This window comes from Oncorhynchus tshawytscha, linkage group LG08, assembly GCF_018296145.1.
Source record: "Oncorhynchus tshawytscha isolate Ot180627B linkage group LG08, Otsh_v2.0, whole genome shotgun sequence".
NCBI lineage: Eukaryota > Metazoa > Chordata > Actinopteri > Salmoniformes > Salmonidae > Oncorhynchus > Oncorhynchus tshawytscha.
Genome location: NC_056436.1, coordinates 73408693 through 73421497, shown reverse-complemented (window position 1 = coordinate 73421497; position 12805 = coordinate 73408693). Strand labels below are relative to the sequence as shown.

General features: G+C 42.6%; 1 protein-coding gene across 1 annotated transcript; it reads left to right on the top strand.

Moving 5' to 3' along the window:
* The first annotated feature begins 1297 nt into the window (after positions 1-1297).
* Positions 1298-8057, top strand: LOC112255958 (stimulator of interferon genes protein). Its single transcript, XM_024428819.2, has 7 exons — positions 1298-1570; positions 2448-2674; positions 2853-3033; positions 6486-6594; positions 6728-6969; positions 7235-7421; positions 7548-8057. Exons 2-7 carry the CDS (start codon positions 2448-2450, stop codon positions 7799-7801), a joined length of 1200 nt encoding a protein of 399 aa, XP_024284587.1. The 5' UTR covers positions 1298-1570; the 3' UTR covers positions 7802-8057.
* The last annotated feature ends 4748 nt before the right edge of the window (positions 8058-12805 follow it).

Here is a 12805-nt window from a genome sequence, read left to right as displayed (position 1 = left end):
CTTCCACCACTCCCTGTTCCACTACTGTTATCATTCACAGTACATACCTCTTCCACCACCCCCTGTTCCATTAATGTTATCTATCACAGTACATGAGTCTTCCACCACTCCCTGTTCCACTACTGTTATCTATTACAGTACATGGCTCTTCCACCACTCCGTGTTCCACTACTGTTATCTATTACAGTACATGGCTCTTCCACCACTCCCTGTTCCACTACTGTTATCTATTACAGTACATGGCTCTTCCACCACTCCCTGTTCCACTACTGTTATCTATCACAGTACAAGCTTCTCCCACCACTCCCTGTTCCACTTCTGTTACATTTCAGTGACGCCTCTGTGTGGAATTTATTATGTTTGCACATTCTTTAAATTTCCCTTCCTCTCTCTAGCCCTTTCTCTACCACTCTCTCTCTTTCTCTGCCACTCTCTCTCTTCCACTCACATGTTGGGTTCCAGAGTGGTGCAGTGGTCCAAGGCACTGCAACTCAGTGCTAAGGGCATCACTACAGACCCTGGTTTGATTCCAGGCTGTATCACCACCGGCTGTGATTGGGAGTCCTACAGGGCGGTGCACAATTGTCCCAGCGTCGTTAATGTTTGGACAGGGTAGGCCATCATTGTAACTAAGAATTTCCTAGTTAAATAAAACTGTGTCTCTTTCTCTATTTGTATTTCTTTATCTTCCTCTCTCTATGTAATGCTCATCGTCGGTGGAAGGAAGAGTGGACCAAAGTGCAGCATGGAAAGTGTTCATGATATTTATTTACAAGAAACACTCAAACAAATATAACAAATCTGACCGCGAACAGTTCTGTCAGGCACAAACACTAAACAGAAAATAACACCCCACAAAACCCAAAAGGAAAATGACAACCTATATATGATCCCCAATCAGAGACAATGATAAACAGCTGCCTCTGATTGGGAACCACACACACACACACACACACACACACACACACACACACACACACACACACACACACACACACACACACACACACACACACACACACACACACACACACACACACACACACACACACACACACACACACACACACACACACACACACACACACACACACACACGGCAAAAAAACAAAGAAATAGAAAACATAGACTTTCCCACTCGAGTCACACCCTGACCTAACCAAACAGAGAAAATAATAAGGATCTCTAAGGTCAGGGCGTGACACTTTATTTCTTTATCTTTCTCTCACTCTCTTTATATTTGCATCTCTTTATCTTCCTCTCTCTATCTCTTTATCTTCCTCTCTCTATCTCTTTATTTTCCTCTATCACTCTCTTTATATTTCTCTATCCGTCTCTATCGTTCTTTATCCATCTTTATGTGGGATATATTGCCTCACTGCCACCTCTGTCAAACTGAAAATGAAAGTATTACTCAAGTTTGTGTAACACAAAGGCATGGTAGGAGAGGAAGAACAGCGAAGAACATGGAAGACGAAGAGATGCTCTGAGTTATAGTCTCCAGTGAACTCTTTTATTCTTGGATCGTCTCTGTTATTCTGGAACTAAGACCACTCCAAACAGAAGAAAGGTAAAATTCAGCGGATTAGCAATGTCAGCAGCAAAATCGTTTCTTTGAATTTGAACTGAACCTTCAAATGAATGAGTAATAGTCTATAGATCTGGGTACAGGATAACAATTCCCTCATGGAAAAAAAAGTATTTATTGTGTATGTATGAATGTATCACTGATAGTCTCCCGTTGTGGGGTATGAGGATGTAGTCAAGGAGACTATGTACGAATCACGGTATGTTTCCGTTACTCTGTATGGGTAACATCAGGGCACCATTTAATAGTTTCCCTATTATACTGGACTATAATTCTCATTTCTAAACTGAAGGTGATCCTCTCCTGTTCTACCATATATGATATATATTTTTTAATCAGAATGAGGGTTTCTCTAAAAGAGATTAGCCATATTATTTTATTCATGATAATCAGATTCACAATTGCAAAATTATCTCACGTAATTGTTCCCCTGTAGTTGAGTTCAGGATTAAAAGATAATCAGGCTTTGAACCATATACTGTACTAGCTAGTTTACATTTATGGTAAACCGGTATTGCCTTTGAAACAGTGTCAGCAGATGTGTGAAGATAGGAAGTGAATCTACTCCTATAAACCATACACAAACATGCACACACACACATTTGGGTTCTTAGTTGTTCTCAGATAGCTGTTCTTAGTTCTCTGACTTTCCGTACCAGGATGTTTAAATGTGACGTATTCTGAGATCTCATACACACGATGCCACTGTGATGAAATCTAACCCGAACCCTGGAAATACTTCTTCATAGAAGGTTATTCCGGAGAAGTTGTGAAAATGACAAAAGGAAGAGGAGTTTATTGAGGATTATTGTAGTGTTGTATCATACTAAGTCATGGTCTCGTTACGTCTGTTCCTCAGATGCAGCAATTGGGAGGGGAGGAGTGTCTGGTCCCTCAGCCTCGTGGGAGTTTACCCAAAGCCTGTGCGATAGGATTGGCTTCTGTGGTGGTGACGGCCATCTTGGTTTTGGAGCCTGAGGGCTTCTTCAGACACGTTTCCGCAGCAATACTCATCCTGACTGTGGGGCCTTTGCTGCACGGAGTGTTTCTTCTCTCAGAGGAATGTCTTCATCATGCAACTACCAGGTGAAGGAACTTGTTAACTTTCATACTCATACTCACAAAACATGGTAGGCGAATAAATTGATTTACATGGTTTTTTACATGGATATTTACATGTTACCTCCCTCCCTCTCTCGCTCTATCTCTCTCTCTCCCTCTCTCGCTTCCTTTCCCTCTCTCCTCTCTCTTTCTCTCTGCCCAGGTACCGTGGTCGGAGGCTGGGTCAGATGGTGACAGCCTGTGTGGGTGTATGTACCCTCCTGTGTGTGGGTTTGGCAGTGCTGCTGTTTGTCTTGGCCAAGCCCCAGCCCTGGAGGGACCAGTGGAGCTTGGTTATCCTGGCTTGTGTCCTCTACCCTCTACTCAAAACCCTGGGAGTACTGGTGAGATAACAAGCTCCTGATCTGGAACTCTCACACATAGTATGAGCCAACACAATACCCTATGTGTCTCCAGGTTGAGTTTTAATCAGCAGTCTAGTTTCCCAAACCCTTTCCTTTATGCCACTAATAACACAGTTTACCTTTGTAAAGCCAATGAAGGTGAATGATGCTATACGAGACTGTAGCTTACATGCTGCTGTAAGATGTTGACTGTGTATTAGTGTTATTTATGTTAGCACATAGTTGTTTTTTTATTTGCCCATCACTGTTGTGGTTTCTGTCACTTGAAACCCGAAAGAGGAACCTCTATTGCCCTCCAGTCAGCAGAAGTGGCATGGACTTGTTTTGAAATACATCAAGCAGGGTTAATTTTGTTGTGGTTAATTTCTTCTGAAAATCATTTAGAGAAGAAAACTAGTTTTCTTACCTAAATCACCACAGAGTGAACCTGGAAAGAGCTGTGCATCCAGTGAGGTTCAACACACTGTTCATGCAGGAACCCTGAGGTTTTCTGACTAGGGCTGTTGAGTGACCATGTTACTGCCATGAGTCATGACCGCTGTCAAATTCCATGTGACTGTTGAGTCACGGTAGTCTCCTCTTATACACTCTGGACATGTGTTGGTAGAACCCAACTCACTAACGGCCATCAGGTCCTAATGTCCTAGTACTGAGGGCTCTATTGTCACTCTAACCACTCTGACATAAATGCAATCGAAAATCACATCAAATATTTATCATCAAAACAGTATAGTGATCAATTTGAAGAAAGAAGTTCAACAGCAGGTTGAAACAGTGTAAAACATGGTTGTTGTAGATGTTGTTTCAAAGCCAACACACTGAAATGGACAGCGCTTTCTATTGTGATGATTCATTCAAAACCCCCATATACATATTAGAGCTGATGCATATGCATAAGGTTAGGATCACAAACCAGAAAAAAAACTTTAATTAAAATGTGTATTGTGCTGCTAAACAATACATAGCCTACTGCATATTACCCATGGCAGAAAAACATTAAACAAAACTGATTTAAGATGTCATTGGTACATCATTTGTCTAGCCTACACTCCAAAATTAAACAAATGAGAATAATGGCCTTTGAGTGTGGACTGCATTATTATGCATACTGGATGGACTGGTTACCTACCTTATGCTGCGCTCCAAAATGCATATCCATGATTCTGGGAGTGAGCCCTAGGCGATGCTTTTGGTTCATTGATTGTGCAGGGGGGCTTACAGGTAGTCTACAATTTGTATTTATTTTATTTTACTAGGCAAGTCAGTTAAGAACAAATTCTTATTTTCAATGACGGCCTAGGAACAGTGGGTTTACTGTCTGTTCAGGGGCAGAACGACAGATTTGTACCTTGTCAGCTCGAGGGTTTAAACTTGCGACCTTCCGGTTACTAGTCCAACGCTCTAACCACTAGGCTACCCTGCCGTCCCAAATTGTAGCGAATTTGTATTTGATTTTGAATAGCCTAGTCAAATCAACTCAAATCACACTGTATTTATACTGCACATTTCAGACTTGGAATGCAACACAATGTGCTTCACAGGGAAAAAATATGTTAATATTTACTACACAACAAACAAAAGAGGATAAAACACAGAAGAATTGTGCCTCCTGAGTGGTGCAGTGGTCTAAGGCACTGCATCGCAGTGCTAGAGGTGTCACTACAGACCCAGGGTGTATCACATTAGGCTCAGTGTCATCAGGGTTAGGGGAGGGTTTGGCTGTGGAAGGCTTGACTTTGCTCTAGAGACTCCCTGTAACAGGCTTGGTTGTCAGTTGAACAGTTTTTTGTGTGGCTGGCGGGAGGGTGTTAAGAAGCGCAGTTTGGCGGGTCATGTTTCGGGGGACGCATGACTCAACCTTCGCCTCCCGAGCCTGTTGGAGAGTTACAGTGATGAGACAAAATTGAAAATGGGGTAAAAAAATAACAATAACTACATTCACCGTAAGGAAAAGCAAAGATAAAAAGTTTTGTTTTAAGATCTCTTTAAATAATGTCCACAGTTTCGGCCCCCCTCAGGTTCTCTGGCAGGCTATTCCAGAGGCTGGGGGCATAGTAACTAAAGGCTAGGGGCATAGTAACTAAAGGCTGGGGGCATAGTAACTAAAGGCTGCCTCTCCATGACCCTTGGTCCTAGGCTTTGGGATAGTTAAAAGGTCAGTGCCAGAGAACCTGAAGGACTTACTGGGTACATAACTTAAAATCATGTCTGACATGTACTGGGGTGCACAATCATGGATTGATTTAAAAACCAATAGAAGAATAGAAGGCTAGGGCACATATCATCAAACTTCTCATCAGGTCTTGCTTGACTGATACACAGCCTAATGTTTGTTATCTTATCTCTGAAATTTGCCACAAACTCATCACATTTAGATGTGGAGGAAAGTTCACATAGGTTTCCAGGGGTAGGATTTATCAGGCCATCAATGGTCGAGTAGAGACTTCATTATTATCGATTATTAGTGATCAAGTTAGAAAAATGAGCCCGTCTGGCATTTCTAATTGCCTTGTTATATGCCAAGTTGCTCTCTCAGAATATCATAATGGACCTGCGACTTTTACTTCCTCCACTTCAGCTCTGCCCCTCTGCAATTTCTCTTTAATCTATTGGTTTCCTCACTCATCATTGAAAGACAGACCGTCAGGAAAGCACACAGCCTACATTCGCTATTCCAGTGCATACAGATAACATGTCTTCTGCCCCTGTTCCTACCTATTTGATAATAGCCATTCTAAATTCAAACTAATTGTATATATTCATAAAAACTAGATTACATTTAGAATAGTCTGATGGGTGAAAACATGATCAGTTGATGAGAGAACAGCTGTGCAGCTTGAGGCAAGGAACAGAGCACATGCTTTTCTCGCTATTTTCTCAAATCATCAACAGCCTGTAGTCTCACCATGCAGCCCATATACTGTATGTTCTGATTTCTAACACATTCTAAGATTTGTATAATTTACAAATGAATATCCCAAATAACTCTAAACCTAGCATATAGGACCTGTTTCAAATTATCACTTTTTCGCTCAAAATCGTCACTTCATATGCGCACTCCTCTATAAATGAGAAAAATATTATTTCTATTTTATTCATCTAAGTTCAATTATATTAGTCTTACTATAAAATGATATAATATAAAATAATGGCATAGGCACATGAGCAGCTTGTACAGTATGTTGCTTTTATGTGTGGGTGCCTAAAGATGCTAAATGTATTTATGTTAATTAACGGTCAATTACCGTGAGACCGGCTGACAAAATGTCACAGCCGCCACAGCCTTATTTCTGACACCCACACACAAGGCTGGGATAAAATGTAGAACATTAATTCCTATCTTTTTATCCCAGATTTCCTACATGTCTATCTCTTGGCCTGTGAGTAATTCTGTTCCTTTTCCGGTTGTTGTTTCTCTCTCCCATGTTCAGGGTCCGTCTGAGGTGGAGGTGTCAGAGATCTGTGAGACGAGGAAGATGAACGTGGCTCATGGCCTGGCTTGGTCTTTCCACCTGGGCTACCTCAACCTGGTTCTGCCTCGTAAGTAGCATTAATTCATGAAGTGAGCTCATTTCATATATGAAAAAGCTGTCATGTAAACATTGTGTGTGTGTTCCTGTTCAAATTGACATGTATCCCATTGTGCGTGTGTGTGTGTGTGTTTCTCTGGTAGGGTTGGAGGGTTCAATCGCAGCGTTCCGTGCTTCACATAATGCAGGTCCGTTTGAGACCAGGGGTTCCAGAAAGCTCCTCATTCTCCTTCCTCTCAACGCAAACATTACTCACACGCTGGAGGACGAGGACACCAACATCCATTTCTATGACAACCTACCTGATACAGAGATCGACAGGGCAGGTGTCAGGGGGCGTGTCTACAAGCACAGTGTCTACACCGTATTGGACAAGGACAGACAGGTAGGTGGGATTCATTTACAGTCACCTTCTCAAACACTATCTCAAAGTGAAATGCATCACACTGGCACCACTATGTGGTCAAATGGTGAATCAACCGTGAGTGCTTATGAAGCACTGGAAAAGACTATAACAAACATGGAAAAGCCCAACACTTGCACCATGGTGGCCAAATGTGTGGACAATCTATAAACCCATTTGCAGATTTTTTTTTACACTGAAACGCCTAATCACAGTATCTCTTGTGTGTGTGTGTGTGTGTCTCTAGGCCTATCACTGTGTTGTGGAGTATGCCACCCCTCTGATGACCCTGTATAAGATGTCTCAGGAGAGCAGTGCAGGGTTTGGGGAGAAGGACAGGAGAGAGCAGGTGCTGCTGTTCTACAGGACTCTACAGGACATACTGGACCGCTCACTGGAGTGCAGGAACCGCTACCGACTCATCCTGCTCAACGGTTAAATATCATGCTATTTACATGTTACCTGCCTTTCTCTCACTCTCTCTCTGTATAATAATTTATGTCCTCCTATGTCCCCAATAGTACAACCTATGAACCCTATATAATTTCTACTTCCTGTAGATGAACATGAGGATGACCCTCACTACCTGTCCAACTCCATTCTGAAGAACCTGGATCAACAGGAGAAAGAAGAGTTCTATGTTCCCCCTTTCATCCCTCAGCCTGAGGTGGACCACCCATCCCATGCCCTGCCCATCATCGACAACTGGCACCGAGCTGAGCCAATGAGCAGGGTGCCTACGATCATGATCAGTCATGACATGCCACGTACGCTCAGGGAACCGGTTGAGAATTCGGAAGACCTTTCTCCATGAGACAGGTCTAGAGAGATAAACAAAATAAATGGCACTTATGCACAACAGCAGCAGCACTACACCAGGCTGCAAGGTAGGAAGCCATCTCAAAGTAGAGCAACAAGGCATTGCCTTCCCCTTTACACCGCCACTCATTACTTAACATACAGTGCATTTGGAAAGTATTCAGACCCTTTGACTTTTTCCACATTCTGTTACGTTACAGTCTTATTCTAAAATGGATTCAATTGTTTTTCTTCCTCAATCTACACACAATACCCCATAATGACAAAGCATAAACAGGTTTTGTAGATTTTTTTTGCTAATTTATAAAATGTATCAAAATAAATATCACATTTACATAAGTATTCAGACCCTTTACTCAGCACTTTGTTGAAGCACCTTTGGCAGCGATTACAGCCTCAAGTCTTCTTGGGTATGATACTACAAGCTTGGCACACCTGTATCTGGGGAGTTTCTCCCATTCTTCTGTGCAGATCCTCTCAAGCTCTGTCCGGTTGGATGGGGAGCATTGCTGCACAGCTATTTTCAGGTCCCTCCATTGAGTTCAAGCCCAGGCTTTGGCTGGACCACTCAAGGACATTCAGAAACTTGTCCGATGCCACTCCTACGTTGTCTTGGCTATGTAGGGTCATGAACCTTCTCCCCAGTCAGAGGTCCTGAGTGCTCTGGAGCAGGTTATCATCAAGGATCTCTCTGTACTTTGCTCTGTTCATCTTTCCCTCAATCCTGACTAGTCTCCCAGTCCCTGCCACTGAAAAACATCCCCACAGCATGATACTGCCACCACCATGCTTCACTGTAGGGATGGTGCCAAGTTTCCTCCAGATGTTACGCTTGGCATTCAGGCCAAAGAGTTCAATCTTGGTTTCATCAGACCAGAGAATATTGTTTCTCATGGTCTGAGAGTCTTTAGGTGCCTTTTGGCAAACTCCATACGGGCTGTCATTTGCCTTTTACTGAGGAGTGGCTTCAGTCTGGCTTCATCAGACCAGAGAGAAGAATCGTGGTGGTTCCAAAATTCTTCCATTTAAGAATGATGGAGGCCACTGTGTTATTGGGGACCTTCGATGCTGCAGAAATGTTTTGATGCCTCGACACAATCCTGTCTCGGAGCTCTACGGACAATTCCTTCGACCTTATTGCTTGGTTTTTGCTCTGACATGCACTGTCAACTGTGGGACCTTATATAGACAGGTGTGTGCCTTTTCAAATCATGTCCAATCAATTGAGTTTACCACAGGTGGACTCCAATCAAGTTGTAGAAACATCTAAAGGATGATCAATGGAAACAGGATGCACCTGAGATCAATTTATAGTCTCATAGCAAAGGGTCTCAATACTTATTGTATTTATGTTTTTTATGTTTTATAAATGTGCAAAAAATTCCAAAAACCTGTTTTCGCTTTGTCAATATGGGGTATTGTGTGTATATTGATGAGGTAAAACATTTATTTGATCAATTTTAGAATAAGGCTGTAACGTCACAAAATGTGGAAAAAGTCAAGGGGTCTGAATACTTTCCGAATGTTTTGTACGAGGGTCAGATTGCATACTAACAGAGGAATAACAGAACATTGTTAATGGTGTAATACAATCCTGTGTTGGCTGTAACGTTTGGCCACATACTGTAAGTGTTGTGTTTCTGTATGTATACAAACAAACAGAATTCAGGGTCAAGTTACAACAACAACCCTGCTCATTCCTCTCATTGTGTGCATGTTGTTCTACACTCAGTTTTGTAATTCATCTGTCTGTACTGTATGTATGGGCTCCCGAGTGACGCAGCGGTCTAAGGCGCTGCATCTCAGTGCAAGAGGTGTCACTACAGTCCCTGGTTCGAATCCAGACTGTAACACATCTGGCCGTGATTGGGAATCCCATAGGGCAGCGCACAATTGGCCCAGCGCCGTCCGAGTTTGGTCGGTGTAGGCCGTCATTGTAAATAAGAATTTGTTCTTAACTGATTTGCCTAGTTAAATAAACCTCTTAAAGGTTAAATAAAAAAGAACACTATGATGGATTTACATTATTTGCAAAGACAGAATGTGCATGCCTGAACCATGGGGTGAATTAGAAGGGGAGAGAAGAGAGAGAGAGAAGAGAGAGCCTGAGGGACACTGAATAGTAACAGCTTTATCATTCCAAATAGTAGTGGTATGGTAGTAGGGGTGATGGTAATGATAGCAGTTTACTGATGGTGGTGGTAGTAGTAATGATGATGGTAATTGTATTACTGATGTAATGGTGAGAATGACAGTTAGTTATAGTTTCATTTTCTGGGTTTAAACTTTAATCTTTATATTTCTACTATTGACTGTTACCATTTTATTGTTGTTATTATTTGTATTTTTTTCTTTATATGTAATTTATTTACTAACATTTTATATTATTACTCTTCATTATTTTATTATAATGTATACATTATTGCTTTTGCAATTTACAACGCAATGTTTTTCATGCCAATAAAGCAACTTGAATTTGAGAGAGAGAGAGATCCCATATCTGCATGCCTGGCTAGGGGCTAGGGAGTGAGCTGAGAGCTGAGCCTGGGCTGATCATTCAGAGGAGAACAGAGCCTGAGTCACAAGTTACCAGTCATGTTATCTATCTACAGCGTACTCACGCACACACGCACACACGCAAACGATCCGGATGATTCCTTTAGAAACACCTATTTGTGATTGCATCAGATACCATATCCATTTGATTGAGTGAATGACATAAACACACTGCTAACTTGGATACTGTTTAGAAAAGTTGAAACTATACAGTAGGTGTATGGATTCAAGGTTGTAGATTTTTCTAGACAGCAACACTTTACCTGCTGATTGACCATGCAGGAGGTAGCAAGCAGGTGACTGAGACTGGGACTGGTCTGGGACTGGTCTGGGACTGAGACTGGTCTGGGACTGAGACTGGGACTGGGTCTGGGACTGGGACTGGGTCTGGGACTGGGACAAAGACTGGTCTGGGACTGGTCTGGCGTGTTCTGGGCTGACAGTGTCTCCACTTCAATGAATGTGCTTGGAGGACATTTTTACAGAAATAGGGCACATCAGTGATACACTCTTAGAAAAAAGGGTTCCAAAAGAGTTCTTCGGCTGTCCCCATAGGAGAACCCTTTTTGGTTCCAGGTGGAACCCTTTTGAGTTTCATGTAGAACTCTGTGGAAAGGGTTCTACATGAAACTCAAAATGCTTCTACCTGGAACCAAAAAGGGTTATTCCTTCTTGGTTCTACAGTAGGTAGCACATTTTTTCTAAGAGTATATTATACAGTAGATTTGGATTAATTTCCTGAAATAGGTCAATCGTTTCCTGAATTAGGTAAATCAGTTGAGAACCTGTGAACACCTGTTCTCAATCTGATGAGGAAGCTGATGATATCTGTGAGCAAACACGCACACACACATGGACGCACACACACATGGACGCACACAAAAAACACGGTGGTAAGCTCTACAGACCAACACATTCTGTAGTTTCCATTCACTTCCATGGAAAGACAGTGAACTTCCTATTTACTGTTTAGACATCATAATGATCTGGGCAGGGCTGAAGATGATAGGCTGGTGGTGTATAGCTGGAGTCCCAAAAGGGTACATTTCCTTTTCTGTGACTCATAACTGAATGCTGTTACAGTCCGACTCCGTCCTGGGACACTGGTCCAGCCATAGATTCTCGACAGGTCCAGCAACACCTGAGCCTAAAAATAGCACATAGGTTTATAGATAGTGTGAGACTTGTATTCTCATTTATAATACACACTACAAGGCCTGTGTGTGAAAGAGTGGCGTGCTGAGAAAACATTTACTCTTCCAGATACTCATTCATTTCACCATTGTTTGAAACAATGTGGTGTGGGTGTTGAAAGAGCCAAGGGAGAGAGGGAGAGGGGGAAGGGAGGATCCAAGGTTCATTGGAAATCCCCTTCCTGCCTGATCAGTGAGTGTCAGGTCATGTGATGTGATTCACCTGTGACTCAGCCCAGGTAAGTCTCGTGGCTGGCTGTGCTGGCCTTGTCTAGACCGGCAGGCACAGGTAGCAGGAACAGAGCAGTGAGTGTATTCCAGTGTATTCCGGGAACCCTCAGGTGCCATATTTATAAAGGGATTCATCAAAAGGGAATTAAGCCAACCACCTCCAATATACAATAAATCATGTTAAGGGGGTTATTAAACCTAAGCCTATCTTTTTAGGCCTACATTAGGCCTGGGTATCCATAATTCTGTCATCAATTATATTTATGTTTAGAACAGTATAAAACCATTTTTTATAAATACACTATACATACAAAAGTATGTGGACAGCCCTTTATATTAGTGGATCTGGCGACTTCAGCCACACCAATTGGTGTCATGTGTATAAAATCGAGCACACCGCCATGCAATCTCCAGAGACAGACATTGGCAGTAGAATGGCCTCACTGAAGGGCTGTGACTTTCAACTTGGAACCATCATAGGATGCCACCTTACAAAACAAGTCAGTTCAACAAATTTCTGCCCTGCTAGAGCTTCCCTGGTCAAATGTAAGTACTGTTATTGTGTAGTGGAAACATCTAGGTGCAACAACGGTTCAGCCGCGAAATGGTAGTCCCACTACCGAGTTCTAAACTGCCTCTGAAAGCAACGTCAGCACAAGAACTGTTCATCAGGAGCTTCATGAAATGGGTTTCCATGGCCAAGCAGCCGCACACAAGCCTAAGATCACCCTGCGCAGTGCCAAGCGTAGGCTTGAGTAGTGTAAAGCTCGCTGCCATTAGACTAGACTCTGGAGCAGTGAAAACGCGTTCTCTGGAGTGATGAATCACGCTTCACCATCTGGCAGTCAGACGGACAAATCTGGGTTTGGTGGATGCCAGGAGAACGCTACCTGCCCGGGTGCATAGTGTCAACCTTAAAGTTTGGTGGAGGCGGAATAATGGTCTGGGGCAGGTTTTTCATGATTCGGGCTAGGCCCCTTAGTTCCAGTGAAAGGAAATCTTAACACTACAGCATACAA

Coding starts and splice junctions, on each gene's coding strand:
- LOC112255958 (XM_024428819.2), top strand. CDS start 2,448: ATGCAGCAATTGGGAGGGGAGGAGTGTCTGGTCCCTCAGCCTCGTGGG. Junction 3,034..6,485: donor TCAAAACCCTGGGAGTACTG/GTGAGATAACAA, acceptor TCCCATGTTCAG/GGTCCGTCTGAGGTGGAGGT. Junction 6,970..7,234: donor TATTGGACAAGGACAGACAG/GTAGGTGGGATT, acceptor GTGTGTCTCTAG/GCCTATCACTGTGTTGTGGA.